This window comes from Odontomachus brunneus, unplaced genomic scaffold (assembly GCF_010583005.1).
Source record: "Odontomachus brunneus isolate Ranch 3 - 2012 unplaced genomic scaffold, Obru_v1 Obru_scaffold_049, whole genome shotgun sequence".
Classification (NCBI taxonomy): Eukaryota; Metazoa; Arthropoda; class Insecta; order Hymenoptera; family Formicidae; genus Odontomachus; species Odontomachus brunneus.
This window is the reverse complement of record NW_022639499.1, coordinates 671,984-688,076: the sequence shown is the minus strand read 5'-3', so window position 1 is coordinate 688,076 and position 16,093 is coordinate 671,984. Positions and strand designations below refer to the sequence as shown.

General features: G+C 34.4%; 2 protein-coding genes across 3 annotated transcripts; one reads left to right on the top strand and one right to left on the bottom strand.

The window, feature by feature from the left end:
• Window positions 1-209: 209 nt before the first annotated feature.
• On the bottom strand, window positions 210-7,839 carry LOC116845036 (rab proteins geranylgeranyltransferase component A 1). The gene is made up of 11 exons (XM_032817293.1): window positions 7,546-7,839; window positions 7,382-7,448; window positions 5,754-5,945; window positions 5,482-5,668; window positions 4,605-4,842; window positions 4,300-4,522; window positions 4,012-4,218; window positions 3,792-3,916; window positions 3,352-3,509; window positions 3,094-3,267; window positions 210-2,801 (listed from the first exon to the last, which is right to left on the bottom strand). Exons 1-11 carry the CDS (start codon window positions 7,592-7,594, stop codon window positions 2,628-2,630), a joined length of 1,794 nt encoding a protein of 597 aa, XP_032673184.1. The 5' UTR covers window positions 7,595-7,839; the 3' UTR covers window positions 210-2,627.
• Window positions 7,840-7,967: 128 nt separating this feature from the next.
• LOC116845038 (probable tyrosyl-DNA phosphodiesterase) lies at window positions 7,968-13,172 on the top strand. Of its 2 annotated transcripts, XM_032817296.1 has the most exons (6): window positions 7,968-8,206; window positions 8,289-8,360; window positions 8,442-9,651; window positions 9,823-10,371; window positions 11,195-11,399; window positions 12,455-13,172. In XM_032817296.1, the coding sequence occupies exons 3-6, from the start codon at window positions 9,035-9,037 to the stop codon at window positions 12,572-12,574; spliced, it is 1,491 nt and encodes a 496-aa protein (XP_032673187.1). In that variant the 5' UTR covers window positions 7,968-8,206; window positions 8,289-8,360; window positions 8,442-9,034; the 3' UTR covers window positions 12,575-13,172. The 2 variants fall into 2 exon arrangements, with proteins under 2 accessions (XP_032673187.1, XP_032673188.1); XM_032817297.1 differs by lacking the exons at window positions 7,968-8,206; window positions 8,289-8,360 and having other exon boundaries at window positions 9,255-9,400; window positions 9,478-9,651.
• Window positions 13,173-16,093: the final 2,921 nt, after the last annotated feature.

Genomic DNA, 16,093 nt, shown 5'->3' with positions numbered 1-16,093 from the left:
ATGATTATTAATATAGGTCTTGATAAAAGACACCATGTGTTGTTTGAGATAGATCTCTGTACACATCAATATTTGATAAAGTCCGCGCATGAATGCCAAAAATAGGTAGAATGCCGGTTACTGAACGCTTTTACATGACTAATCTGCGGTCATGTTGGTGGCAGATAATGCCAGATGCAAAATTCAGTTATTGAACATGAACATTTTCCTTCGAATCAGTGTTTGATAGTTTATTGTTAAGAAACGAAGAGAATATTTCTCATGAAACACAGAAGCGTTCACGTTAAATTATCAATTACATTTTTACATATACGAGTAGAATAATTCTCTATGTGTGTGCTCTTACATGTTTTAGATCTTGAATGTAGGTTGCACTGTTGCAAACATGATTCTGTCATTATACTAACATTAGAAATATAGTGTAAAGGGTCTATGTGTATTGATGTAAAATGCAAGAAGTATACGTTTATTATAGTCGCACGTATAATCGACGAAATATTAGGTCATATTGGTTTCATGACTGTAACGGTCACGGTCGATTTTCGGAATACGTGATCCATATATTTATAAAAACTTGCAAACGTGTAAACATAAGTGAAGACGGATACGCATAAGTGAAAGCAACATATTATTGACGTTAGGAAATGTATTAATAACATAGTTGAATATGCAACGTAAAGTAAATAAATTACAATGTTGGAACAAAACAGACCAACAAATTAATTTGTTGAGAAATCTATTGACGTGCACAGCAGTTATCACAATTATTTCTATTGGAACTTTAGATCGTATGACTTAAGTAAACCATAATACAAGGATGTGTGATAAATAATTAGAAAACTAATGTATAAGTATCTGTAAAATAAAGATATCCGAAATGTGTACGAATGTTCCCAGGAAAATCATTATATTATATCTAAAGCTTGTAAAAAAAATATCAGCTTAATATTAAAACAAAAAAAAAGAAAGATAAATGCTACCCCTCACACACACACGCACACTCACACACAGCCTTGTGAATTCTCTTTGATTTTTATATGACAAAAAGACATATTGTAAATTTCACTGTTAGTAGTTACATGAACACTGTGGATTTTTACATTATAATTTAATTTAATTTTAATGGAAACTATAGCCGAGTGAGTCGATGAAACTGTGATCTCCTCATGAGATATAAACTATAGGATATGTGAGTGGTAGACTGAAAGAAGTGATTTGTATAACTATAATAAGGAAATCCGCGATAGTTTTACACTTATAGATTTTCATGCACTTCAATTATGCTGTAGTCTGGCTCAAAAGGGACATATATTTTTGTAAAAAAATGTGTCTTTTATTTTGACCTGGATCACAACGTAATTTAAGCACGTGAAAATTGTAGAGACACCATTGTGGACTTCCTGATATATATAGGAATAAAGTACTAAAATTACTAAGTCTACTTAAGCCACAAACACGTTGGACGAGTACAATCGCGTTCCTAATCACGCACGCAAGTGCGAAATTTCGACAAAACACATAATCGATCCTTCTTTTTAGTTCGATGCGAACGTAACAACATAAAAAAATCACCGGAAAAAATATTCCAAACTGATTGATATGACACTATCCTGATGTGTATAGCTATATATATTTTTGGATACATTCATTGCTACTAAAACCGCTTACTAAACGCTTAGCGAGCGGTTATAGTATTGAATGCAAACATTATTGTATTAATCACTGATTAAAATCGAAATTGGGTTGCGCATTTTCTTCTCTCGTGTGTTTATTACAGATATATTATGACAAGCGCATTAAAGGTAGCATATCCATTTATAATGCATGTAATACAAACTATCAATCCCAAATACGTCACGATGTCTATCTAAATGACTAATGGCTCGTGCACATACAATATACTATATATAATTGCTGTTAATGTCTACTGAAGTATCAAAGCGTGACGCCGTATTCACTGCATTCTCGTATCTTTGTCGATATCGTTATATACGAAGTACGCCTCTTGGAGTCTTCGACCGCGAGCGCTACGCCTACTTAGTAGAATGCATTCGAACTTTTTTCACGCGATGTTGCTTGCTTTCTCTTACTTGTTTTTCCTTACTATGGTCCGATTGCGCAAAGAGAATTATATAAATGAGGAGAAAACACGAATCGTCAAGATATATTCACCAAATGTAAAGTCACGATCGCACTATTAAATTCCGTATTTCGTCTTGGCAAACGCATTTGTGCCCTTCTAACGAGTCTGTGTCCTTGCCGAAGCATAATATTCATAGAACTGCGTTTTCGTGGGTAAAGTGTAAAATGCAAAAGCACGTGTTTTCTGTATGGATGGGAGACGAATCGAGAATAAGCGTTTCAACGACGGAACTGTACCGAACGAACTCGAAAAATAACGTGTAAATATACGAAAAATTACAAGGTTAGCATTGCGAAGCTTCTCTTCGTTTGCGTCACTACTGCCTCTTAATTCGTATCCCATGCTTGTTACTTTTTTTTTCTTTTTTTTCCCCAAGTACGTTTATAAGGAAATGCAATAACGATGAAGGTAAAAGACACTAAAGGCGCAAAAGCCTTATCTTCTTTTCGACACTGGAGACGCAGAAGCATTATACGATAATCGTTCATTCCTCTTTCTCGGCCTTCTCGACGTCTTGCTTCTCTTCACCTTCTGCGGGGATACCGCCCTCAAATTTCGGACCTGGTGTTTCGTCGCCTTCCAAAACGATTTCTTCCGGGTCAGGTGCGCGCGGCAGAAAGTCTTCGTCTGGATACATAGACTTGAAGATACTCTTGGCCTAAGAGCGAAAGAACGATTGTACAAAATTATACTTAAGTGGTGATTTTTTTTTTGTCTCAGGTACACATACAAGCAATGACAGTCATACAAATTACATTGTTTACACTGAAAGAGATATTTTATGAAATAATTAATTAATTATTTGTTGAATACAATATTATGAAATGATTAATTATTTAAAATTTTAGGAAATAATTAATTAATTTTTTATTAAAATCTAAGGAAATAGAGTATTTTAAAAAATAAAATTTCAGAGAATAATTAATTTTGTGTTAAATAAACTGACATACCTGGTTTACAGCAAAGTCAAAATCAAGTTCAAGATCTGGTCCGGAGCATAAATGTATGTTATTCGGCGCCGACTCGCTTAATTTAATGTCACTCGCAGGTAAATTCAGATATAGGGACCATAATACTTGCGGTATCGGGTACTCCGTTTCTTCCTTCTCTTGATTATCACCATCCTAGTATAATTAATTGAAAGAACTCGATTTAGAACATGAGATTCTCAATTTCAATTAAATTCAATTTCGAGGACGTTTTATTACCTGAAGATGTCGTTTATCAGGAGATACCGTCTGGGTATGAGAATCCGAAGAACTACGTACATTGGGATCAAGCGGTTCAGCTCTCAGGAACTTATTCACAACATACGCTAAGTCTTCCTTCGCGTTCTTGGTGCGTTTGCATGTCATATGAACCATAACTAAAGGAAGGCACAATAGAGACATTCTTGACCCAACTGACTTTTGTGTATACAGAATATTCTTTAACCAACGCTCATTAATTACATAATGTCATTCTTAAATAAAAATTGGAAAATTCAGACTTTTTTTGCGTTGCTTTACAAAATAATAATTAAGTGAAACCCAGCCAATCGCTACTTTACGAAACATTGCAGAAGAAAGTGGGTCAGGATTTTTTACCTTAATTTTTTGAGCGCTAATTAAGAAAACATCCTGCACATTTGTGCGAGTGTTATACATACACAACCCTTGAGGACAAGCATTGGTGGATGGTCCCAATTCAATTACAGTAACAGGTTCTTGGCCTGTTTCTTCCGGCGGATAGTACAAAAGTGTTAGACTTTCTTTCTCGCCTTGCATAATTGATCTGTGGAAATGAAACAGTTCTTCTAACATAACGCCGCGTGCAACATAAAATAGTATCAGTCGTCATTTAAACAGTAGACTAAACATAGGCAATACCTGTCGGTAATGAAAATTCCGCGCGAAATTTGATTCTCTCCTTCGGAGGCTACGATTTCTGGTGGCAAGTGTCCTTGCCCTACGACTAAGTGCTCCAAGGCCAATCTTTGTTTGCCAGTGATAATAGCTTTGCATTTATCTCCATTAACTACCACGCCGTCCAGTTGTCTCTTTAAGCAATAAACTCCGCCGAAAACCGCGCATAATCTGCAAGAAGAAAATCGTGGAGATTGTCGTTATTTTGAGAAAATTATATAATTTCGACATGTTCTCGTATTCGGAGCATACCGGCAAAAGCATTGAGGCAGTTCACCGCTTCCGTACATAGGCCATAAGAAGGGTGTATTACCATAACGTCCAAGACTATTCAGAAAGTGCTTCGTGCGGTTAACGCCGTCCCTGCATGATGTTTTATCCGTCGCCATCGCGATGGCTTGCACAACGTAATGCTGTACTATAGGCGTGAGATTTTTCGTATTAAGATATTCTAAGAAAGTTTTATCACGGAAACCTGCAAATGTGTGAAATCGGTCATTGATTCTATTTTGAGGTCAAGCTAAGAGAACATACGACATTAAATACGTCGCACATACCATCGAACTCTGGACTATCGGCACCTTGTTCCATGCAAGATGTCAGAAGTTGCATTAACATTCTCTTTTCGACCACACTAACGGTTTTGTTAGCAAACACGTCGGCTCGAGAGCAAGGGACCTGCGTGAGTTTGCCGTCCATATACGTGGCGACCCTAGAGACTGCACGAAATTCGGCATAACGTGCGATATTACTAGAAATCAACAGTTCCACTAATTCGCCGCGAGCGAATAATAGCTGCAATGAGAAGCGCACGTCAAAGATGCACAACAAACAGCAAATGCAAACAATGCATATACATGGAAGAGATAATTCCGTTAGTGTAACTGAATTTTCTGTTATCCAGGGACCAGATGAAGAACTAGTTTGTAAAAATAAAAAGATTCCTGTAGGAGGTTTCTACTCAGCCAATTGTCCAGCAACCAAATTTTAAAGGAATACTGAATGTCAATCGCAGCAATGATCTTTACAATTTTCCTGAATAAACACACATTTGATACACCATAGAATGTACAAACTGTAGAACTCTCATATTAGACAAATATTTACGATGACAATTCGAGATATTAATTTTTTATCATTCTTGTGTCATATTGACAAATTAATATTGCTATCCGATTAATTTTTGCATACTCTCAATATGTAAATGCATTTGTAATTCTGTGCAACTAATACGACATAAATTTTGCAGGAAAAATCAGTATTTTGTTGATAAAATTTTCAAATATGACATCCCATAAGTGCAGCTGAATGTTCAGACAAATATTTTCGGATACAGTAACAAATATATTATTTAGTGAGTTTTTCATCCTATTCAGTTACGCGAACTGAAATTTTGTTTTCGTGTATGTGTATCCACAAGTGCAGCGAGCTCACTTTAGGTGCCAGATCGATATTAAATCTTCTATATTCCTTCTTTATACGGTCTATGCTCCATTGTTTCACGTTCTCTTTTTTGTCAGCCTTGTCCTGATCAGTCTTTTCCGCACCCTCAATGGCGCCGCTGTCTCCAGAGTTTTCAGTCTGGGTGTCTTTGGAGGAAACGACAGGTAAATCTGCTTCGCTGTAAACGCAAAGGCAAACCAATCAGAGTGTGCAAAGTCATTTCTGAGATTGTCAAAATAATTACTACACATCTCAATGCTTACTTGGAAATGTACCAAGTTTCTCCAATGTTCTCGACAGTGGAATATTGATCACTAGCTTTCAAGAATTTTTCACCATCCTCTAAATCCACACTCGTATTTCTAGTGTTGTCCTTTGCTGTTTTTAGATCTTCTATCCATTTTTGCAAACCGTCAAAATTAAATGTAGCCCAAAGACCTCCGTAATATTCATTGCTAAATATAAATAAGTAAAAATTTTATAAAGCGGTCCATTATGAAACTCTTATTTACAAAATACTTACGAGATATTTACAACATTTTTAATTATAAGTACACTGAAGTATATAAATTGTATGTGCAAGGGAATTTTTTATTAATAGTATATTCATTAGTATGTATGAGGCAATAGTATTACGTCATTCAATTTTCCCTCCAATATTTTCTTCTATTTAACGACAAACTAACAGTTCAATAAATTCACAGTTTAATGCTGCAATTCTAAGCAGAATCGTAAGTCTCGTAACTTGTTCTCGTAAAATTCGTCAGAACTTATGAGTAGATTTACATGTCTATGCAATATCATATATCATACAATCACTTGTAAATATCGTAAATTACATAAAATCATAGATATTTACGAATAATTGTATGACATATGATATTGCATAGACTTGTAAATCTACTCATAAGTTCTGACAAATTTTACGAGAACAAGTTACGAGACTTACGATTCTGCTTAAAATTGCAGTATAAATTTGTATAATTACTTGAAAACCAATTTGAAAAGTTTTGACATTGTAATTACTGGTATTACATGTTGTGCATACATAGTTATAATTTTTATATATAAACAGCATATTATACACACATACACACACACACACACACACACACACACGATACAATCATATAGTAAAATAGTTATAATATTTATAACAGAGTTGTATCATAGATTTCAAAATTATGTTGTGTTATTTATATATAATGTGATATATATAGTTTTTTCTCATGTAGACAATATAAATTTAAGTAGGATATTGTAATTATATTAAAATATACAAAAACGAATAATTAAATTATAAGACAGTTACAGTATCTGTTTTGGATATTAACTATAAATGTAATGTTTAAAAAAGATAACAAATTGCATGAAACTTCCAGTTCATGTAACAGATTGATCAATTCAATTTTGAAAGTATTCTATGGACTCTAATTTGTTTAAGAAATAATATTTACAAATTTGCACATCAGGATTCCAAAGATTAAAAATCTACTTTTTTTTAAATACATTTTTCAGCAAACCATATGTTCTTTAAATGATATTTATAAATTATTCATTGTCTACATAGATAATATCTTATGTATAATTTATATTATCTACACTTAGACATGGAGTATCATAATTTATACATAAATGACCAATCTTGATTTGTACAGCGTGTAACACCAATAATTCACCAATAATACCAGAAGTAGACGAGAAATGACCAAGTCAGCTTTAAATCTAAGTCATGCCAATTCAGATTACAAATGCAACTAATTTTTTTAGGCTGTTACGTGAAAGATAATCTACAACAATGTGTCAGTTGCATATGGGATTGCAGCTGATTAATGGCATGTCAGTGCAGGAGGTAGGAGAAAGTCGCGCCGGCCGGGCACCTGGGTATTACCTGTCCAAGTGCAGAACCTTCTTGCCAATCCTGCTTGCCGCCGCGGCGACGATGGACTCGGTCATACCTGTCGGGAATCATGATAGCAAGCAGTGTTGGGTTATTGGCGAGAATTCGCTGCGGCCGAGGACAACGCGCGGCATCGTTTTGATAAAAATCAATACCTGTGCCTACGACAACCACATCGTACTCGGTCGGCAGATCGTCCTCCATGACTGCTCCTCCCCCAGCTGTCTTTCGGTCTCAGCGAAATAGCGCGCTCGCGAGGATATATACGATTATACACACCAATCGTGCGACGTCACGATCAATCCCGGCCGATCAATTCATCTTCTTCAGAGCGGCCGGATACCAATGTCGAAATTCGCGTAAAAGTCGGGCCCCACCCCGCGAACACAAGCTTTCACTCTGGCTCTCGTGCGCACGGGCCTTCACCCCTTTTTGTTCCGAGTTTGACAGAACAGTGCAATACGCCACGCAGGAATGAAACGATTGCCCGGTCGGACAGGTTGCCTGGCGCCATCTGACGGTGGCGCGGAGAGACCTGTTCGGTTAGACCCGTTATACGATTAGACTCGTTACTTTTGTTAGTTCCAATGTCTCCGCTACGAGCTGTCATGTATATATAATGTGCTCGATTTCTATCATTATTTTTATTTGTTAAATGATACATTGAACGGTCATAGAATACAAAAGCATTAAAAACAAAATTGCATTGTATTATGCATTGTGCTATTATCTAGTTCTAGATAGATAGATAAGACATTTTTTTATAGATTATTCACACAAGCGGCAATATTTTATTTTCAGCAATGGATACTGCAGGTAACAATACTCTCTTTCTCTCAAGAATGTTATATATATCTTTTTGCTTTAGAATATTAAAAATTACCTTCTAATGCTGCAGCAAACAGATGCCCTTTTATAGAGGAACGTTCTAGAAAGTATTTGATTTATTTTAATGAAAAATTACATTCTTGTAAGTATCTGTGTACATATTTTTTTTAACATAGAATTCCATGTGTACAATTTAGATGCATGAATTTTATTTCATTTTCAGTGAAGTTATTGTTAAATCAGTTGAGTAGAATGATAGAAATATTAGAGGTTTTTAACTTTACATATGATAGTTGTCCTCAATTACTGGACCAGTTAAAAGTATTGCAAATGATTTCTAGAAAAGAAAGAGACAAAAAGAAAATTTTATTCTAGTAATAACTCCAACATTTATTAAATAATAAAGATTTGCAAGAGAAAATAAACAAACAAAGAAATTATGGCACAAAAGAGACAAGACAAGCTTAAACAGTTGGATATAGAGGCTCAAGCTCTGTCCAGAGCTTTAAGTAATGAAGAGCATGAGGATACTAAAAATATTCAAGTTAGTAAAAATAGTCAGAGCTTTCAGTTAAGAGGGATGAATATAACAAATATAATTTTTATGGACAAGAAAGAGAAAAAAGTTAAGTTTTATATACAGCTGATTCTGTATTAAAACACAATAAATGTGACAGAGATAGAAGATAGATAAGCATAAAAGATAAGATAGAGTATAACAATGTTACAAAGGGAAGCCAATGATTCATTATTAACTGTCAAAACAATTCTGAAAGTAGTGAACAAAATGAAAGTATTAGTTAACGAACATTCGTCATGAACACATCTGAAGCTCGCTGTTCTCAGAGTAACTCTACAACCAAAAAACAAAGTGAAAAGCCAAAAACCAGCAAAAGGGGATGGGCATACATAATTAAAAATCAATATCAAGCTTATGATGATGACAAATACAGAGAAATAATACAAGACACAACTATTGAATTTTATAGAGAAAACAAGTATAATATTGTGAAACCAGGAAAATTTGCAGTAAAACATGACTTCTCAGCGCCTTACCATTTATTTTTCACAAGAGTGGACTCATCAGAGGAAACTTACAATCAACAATACTCCATAACTTTTCCTGAGATTCTTGACAAAAGTCTTGGGGAGATAGTCAACAGTCTTCATCTGAATTTCAAAGTAGACATCACATGGCTGTGTACACAATACATATTGGCTGGCCAGCGTACTAACATGATGATTCTGTATGGTAATAGAACAGATGAGACAGAATTGGGTGACAACATCACTGCAATACAAATGAAGAAGCCATCTAATTTTGGATGCCATCATACCAAGATTATTATTCTGCAATACAGTGATGGTGGGATTAGGGTAGTCGTTTCTACTGCCAATTTGTTCTCTAAAGACTGGGAGGACAAGACACAAGGGTTTGTTCCAAATCGGGTATAATTTGAACGAATTTTTCTAAAGTTTCATCCATATTATATTTAATCCTAATTTCCAATTGTCCAACTTCAAGAATCTGTAAAATACTCATAGACATTTCTTACTAGGTGTATGATATTTATGGTTAAACTTCTATCATGTTCTTATCACAGATTATGGATTTCGCCTCATTTATCTCCGTTGCCGGAATACGCGAATCTTTGTGTGGGAGAGTCAAAAACGAATTTTAAAAAGGACCTCTACAAGTATTTGAGCAAATACGAGAATCCTGATTTGCATCAATGGATAGAGATAGTGAAGAAGACGAACTTTTCTGACGTAAATGTGTTTCTCATCACATCTGTTCCTGGGGATTATGAACATGATAATGCCTGTTGGGGATACAACAAATTGTCGCATATTCTCTTCTATCATGCAACGTTGCCAGAGGACGCACAGAAGTGGCCTCTAATTGCGCAAAGTTCCAGCATAGGCAGTCTCGGTTCAAGTTACAAGAAGAGCTGGTTGTCGGAGGAGATAGTTGAGTCTATGTCATACACGCAGGAAACCACGCAGGATTCAGAGAACCCGGAATTTAAGTTTATTTATCCGTCGTTAAAGAATTACAAGCAAAGCTACGATTATGAATACTATAGGAGCTCCTGCCTATGTTATAGCAGGGATAGGCATGACAAACAGAAGTGGATAGAATCGTATTTATAGTAAGTTTTATTTGCTTTTTATAACAGAGTTGTGGAAGTTATTTATTACAAATAATTTGTATGTTATATATTCACAACCCACTAAAAGAAAGGAATTTTACTTAAAAAATCCAAAACAATGAAATTCATAAAAATATATACAAATTTTATTAAAATACTGTATTATATGACTTTATTTCAACTTATTTCTATCAGAATATTCTATTTCAGAATCAGAAAAATTCGAAAATTTCTATAATGTTACTTTAATTTTTCTCATTTAAACTTAATGTAAAAAGTTATCTTTTGTTCTATATCGCGTAACTTATTTTTAACGATTAAATATTTATTTGAATACACGTGTTTCTTTTTATATGTAATTTTATTTATTTTTTTATCAAAAACACGATTTAGTTACATAGATCTTTCTTATATAATTTTTGTTATATAATACTTGTACTTTTATCAAATCTTTTAAGCAGGGAACTTATTATCATTAACTCTTTCTCCCTTGCCTCACTATTTTGACAAATAACTTGTTATTATTATCGTTATTCCAGAAGTAACAGGTCGTTACAACTTTCGTTACTTTTTTCACTAAATTCTAAAGACAATTCTTTTATAATTTTCAGTTCATGTAGATTTTACATGTGTAAAATAACAAAATATTGTTATCGTTACGATGAAAGATACCGTCGATACCAACATGTTATTGACAAAGGCGTCACTTGTAACGCGTGATAAATATGTTACAAATAATGCGTTACTTCCCAACACTACTTTTTAATTTTTCTTTGGAAACAACATGTTATTTCTATAGCTAGACTTTTATGATTATATGCAGCCAGTGGAGGGCGGAGAGAACAGGACGGACCCGGGCGATGCCTCATATTAAATCCTACACGAGGGTCTCACCCGACCTGAAAAGCATTCCCTGGTTTGTGCTGACCAGCGCGAATCTCAGCAAAGCCGCGTGGGGAGGCCAGTACTACAACAAATATTCTATAAAAAATTACGAGGTCGGCGTTGTGTTCCTACCAAAGTTCATTGTAAGTGTCATCATTAGCATATCTGATCATCGACGAATAAAACTTCTCAGCCGTTTAACCCGGAAGTGGGCGCTTGTCGGTCATTTCTTCGTACTTTTTCGTTTTCTATTTATATCATCTAATCTATTGACATTATCGTATTTTCGCATTTACGTAAATTTTCTTTGATGTTTTCGCGTATAGCATGGAGAAGTAGACGCGCTTATTTCTGTGTGAAATTTGATACGTTTTTAGCAGTCGGTCTAAAAAGACTATAAGGCGCCTATTAACGTTAATCTTTTATCTCTGCCGCGTCAGCATCGCTCGATGTACTGCCGAACGTCTATTGTCTTTCCGATATCGTAGTTGGGCGGACGGTTCTCTCTTTTTCCGTTGAATCAATAAAATTTTCAACAGCACGCGTAATTGGAGTATATATTCTTGATTCAATAGCGATATTATTAAAATTAATACTTGAATTATTGAAATAATACATAATGTGATAATTTTAATATTGCCATTACATAAATTAAGATTTATTCTCTATTTCTAAATTTATCAAATAAATTTTTAAATTTATTAAATCAATGTTTAAGTTAATCAAAGTAAAACAAGAGAAGCAAGAAATTTTTATTTTATTTTATTAAACTAAAAGAATGTCATTTTTTACTAATGCAGTTAAAATAAAAATATAATTTTGTTTTTAATATATCCACATATGTATAATGAGTTTAATACATTTCCTACACATATTAGATATAGAAATGCTAAAAAGGAAAAAAAGATGGGAAAAAGAAGAAATAGTGACATCATAAAATTATTTCCTTCAATTATTGTTTCTTTTAATAATTGGATTGGTAATTTATTAATTATTATACATAAGTGTGCTTAAATATATTTCGGTCGAAATGACCGATACGCGCGCATTAACGTTGGTCTCGTTCACGCGCCCACTTCCGGGTTAATATTGCTATTTATACAAATGCAGCGAGCGTATCAATGTCAACCTTGCTACCATTGCTATTGTCGTTTTTATTGTCATTATTGTCTCAAATAAGTTTGCATTTTGCATTCAGACCAAGACAACGACGTTTCCAATCAAGGACGAAGATAATTCAGCCGTTCCGATATTTCCGATTCCATACGATCTCCCACTGCACCGATACAACGAGTGGGACACTCCTTATATCACATGAGAGAGATTTTGCTATTAGCCTTCAGCGAACACAATGATCCAGTATCAACTTTTGGAAGATGTATATAATTCATAGATATCTAAAAGTATACACCAATTATAGATAATTTGTAGTCGACCCAGTATCACATAAAGTAAACACAAAGTAAACATATAGTATCATCCATATTACAATGTCAGCTCAATCATATGGTATATTATGTTACTGTTGCCTTATAATATAACAAAGTAACAGTTATGTAATATCCCGGGTAGGAAGGTGACGTCTAAAAATGTCACCTTGCCACCTGGAATACCATATGATTGAGCTGACATTGTAATATCGATGATACTTTGTGTTTACTGGGAATAGTTATGTAACTTTGCTTGTTTGTTGACGACCTGAAACTAGTGTAACTATATTGTGTATATATAGTTGTTTAACCGATGCAACCAGTGCTTTTCTAGTTTCGCGGAATGATAGAATTGTTGTATGTTAAAAAGTTTTTGAAAAATTTGTAAATAATTTTATTTTTTTATATTTATACTACATGTATTATATTTTGTTATATTTTTATACTACTGGGGAATAATAAACGTCAGCATTTTTACATTGAAAACTGGTATTTTGCTCTTGAGATTAATATTTGACAAAAACGAGATGTGTTCAACAACAATTACTTGATCTTATCCTATTACCTTGATCTTATCCTATTTATTCGTAAAAAGAATATACATATGATAAAGAAGCTATAAGCTATTTCTTTTAAATTTGGCGGAATAGTATAAGACGCAAAGACGAGTCGATTTTTCTTTTTTTTTATTTCATTTAAAAGAAAATATTTAATGTGCCGCTAAGAATTATACTTAATTGACACATATACCAGGTGTATACCTATGAAATGCGGATTTTTTAAAGAAAAAACATGTTAATTTGAAGTGAATGGTTAAAGCTATTTATTTAAAGTATGCGCCATTCGACGCTACGACTTTTTCCCATCTTTCTGGCAAAAGATGGATTCCGCGACGATAGAAACTTTCATCTTTCGAAGCAAACCATGAATCGACCCATTTTTTCACTTCTTCGAAATTAACAAAGTGCTGCTCAGCCAATCCGTGCGCCATCGAACAAGTGATAGTCCGAAGGAGCAATATCTGGTGAATACGGCGGGTGAAGTAGCACACCCCAATTCAATTCTTTTAAAGTTTCCTTGACAACTTTTGTGGTATGGGCGCATTGTCATGTAGCAAAATTACTTTTTCATGTCTTTGGGTCCATTCCGGACGTTTTGTGATCAATGCATGATTCAAATTGATCATTTGTTGTCGGTAGCGAGCAGCATTAACCGTTTCACCAGATTTGAGAAATTCATAATAAACAATACCCTTTTGATCCCACTAAACACAGAGCATTGTCTTCTTTCCGAAGCGATTTGGTCTTGCAGTCGATGTTGATGGTTGGCCTGGATTAACCCAAGATTTCGTTTGGGATTCTCGAAATATATCTATTTTTCATCACCTGTGATGATTCGATATAGAAAACTCTTCCGTTGATGTCTTTTCAGCAGGAGTTCACTGGTGACTTCTCGATTTTCCATTTGTCTTTCGGTCAAATCGTGTGGTACCCATTTTTTTTCTTTTTGAATTTTTTCTCATCGCGTGCAAACGCTTGCTAATACTTGTTTGAGTCACATTTAATACTTCCGCCAATTGTGATTGAGTTAGAGTGGAGTCTTCGTCCAACAATGCTTGCAACACTGCATCTTCAAATTTTTTCGGTCGTTTACCCTTAGCCTTGTCTTTCACATCAAAATCACCAGTTTTGAATCGTTTGAACCAACGTTCACAAGTGTCTTGAGATGGTGCATGTTCGCCGTAAGCTTCTACAAGTATTCGATAAGTTTGAGCAGCAGTTTTCTTCAAAATAAAGTAATGAATCAAAACCTCCCGCAAATGGTCTTTTTTTGGTACGAAATTCGACATTCTCAAAGCAGAAAAAGACAATGATATTTACACTCTCACAATTTTCCACATGTATGATTTTGTAGGTTAGGAATAGCCAAACAAAATACTACATATGGCCGCGTTCCATGTACGCATATGCGCGTATTTATCTATAGTTTATGTTACGTATACTGTAGGAAATGCGCGCTTCATGCACAACTCGGAACGCACTCTATGTCAAATCACCACGCGTAAGAACGTATGTGTGGCACCATCTGTTATGGCTCCTGCACACAGGACGCGGTAATGCTTGCCGCGCGGCGGAATTCGCGCAACAGCCAATCAATATCTTGTTTTTCCGTGAGAGCTACAAGATTATTACGGAAAGCAGCATATTGATTGGCTGTCGCGTGAACTTTCGCCGCGCGGCAAGCATTACCGCGTCTTGTGTGCAGAAGCCATTAAAGCATATATATATGAAGGGGGAATGCTGGCACGAAAATGTCTCCAAGATGTGTGCGAGAGAGAAAGTTATATTCGAGAGAGAAAGTTATATTCGAGGACCGTTCTATTCGTCCTCTGTGCGCATGTGTTGAAGTTGACAGGTTAGATTAGGTTACAGAGTTGACAATAGATGTTATTTATTTTCTTCTCATAGAGCTCTGAGAATTTTTTCAGAATTTTGTATTAACTTTCTAGTACTTCAAGAAAATGCAAGAAAACGTAAAAAAAAATACAGTACTAAAAAGTTAATATAAAATTCTGAAAAAATTCTCCGAGCTTTATGAGAAAAAAATAAACAATTTTTATCTCTTGCTATTTTTTGGTAAAGTTGATAGAATTCAAGTAAAAAAAATATTGAAACCAATAATTTTGTAGTCCAGCAACAACTGATGCATGTTGGCGCATGCGCACAGAAGAGGAATAGGAATGTATACCTTTTTCTCTCGCACAGATCTTGGAGACACTTTGGTCTACAGTAGAAAACCTCTAGTACAGAGAATCGCCAACTTGGTCACGTGACCAGCTGATTGGCTGGAATAAATATATACGGATTTAGATATTGCGACGCCAATGAAGAACAAATGCTCATATATATATATATATATATATATATATATATATATATATATATATATATATATATATATATATATATATATATATATATATATATATATATATATATATATATATATATATATATATATATATATATATATATATATATATATATATATATATATATATATATATATATATATATATATATATATATATATATATATATATATATATATATATATATATATATATATATATATATATATGGTTTTGCATCGGCATCGCAATGTCCAAATCCGTATATGTTTATGCCAGTCAATCGCAGAGTAGCTGAGTAGCTGGTCACAAGACCAAATTGGCGACTCTCTAAAGGTTCTACTAAAGGTTCTCTATGGTCTGTTCTTTTCAGCTGCACTGCTGAACTGGTGCAATAAGTTAAAGTGAGACAAGTATATGTTTTCTCACTTTAACTTATTGCACCAGTTCAGCAGTGCAGCTGAAAAGAACACACCACTAGTCTACAGGAGGCGTA

Coding starts and splice junctions, on each gene's coding strand:
- LOC116845038 (XM_032817296.1), top strand. CDS start 9,035: ATGAACACATCTGAAGCTCGCTGTTCTCAGAGTAACTCTACAACCAAA. Junction 10,372..11,194: donor TGGATAGAATCGTATTTATA/GTAAGTTTTATT, acceptor GATTATATGCAG/CCAGTGGAGGGCGGAGAGAA. Junction 11,400..12,454: donor TGTTCCTACCAAAGTTCATT/GTAAGTGTCATC, acceptor TTTTGCATTCAG/ACCAAGACAACGACGTTTCC.
- LOC116845036 (XM_032817293.1), bottom strand. CDS start 7,594: ATGGAGGACGATCTGCCGACCGAGTACGATGTGGTTGTCGTAGGCACA. Junction 4,523..4,604: donor CGATAGTCCAGAGTTCGATG/GTATGTGCGACG, acceptor ACACATTTGCAG/GTTTCCGTGATAAAACTTTC. Junction 3,917..4,011: donor GGAATTTTCATTACCGACAG/GTATTGCCTATG, acceptor TCATTTCCACAG/ATCAATTATGCAAGGCGAGA.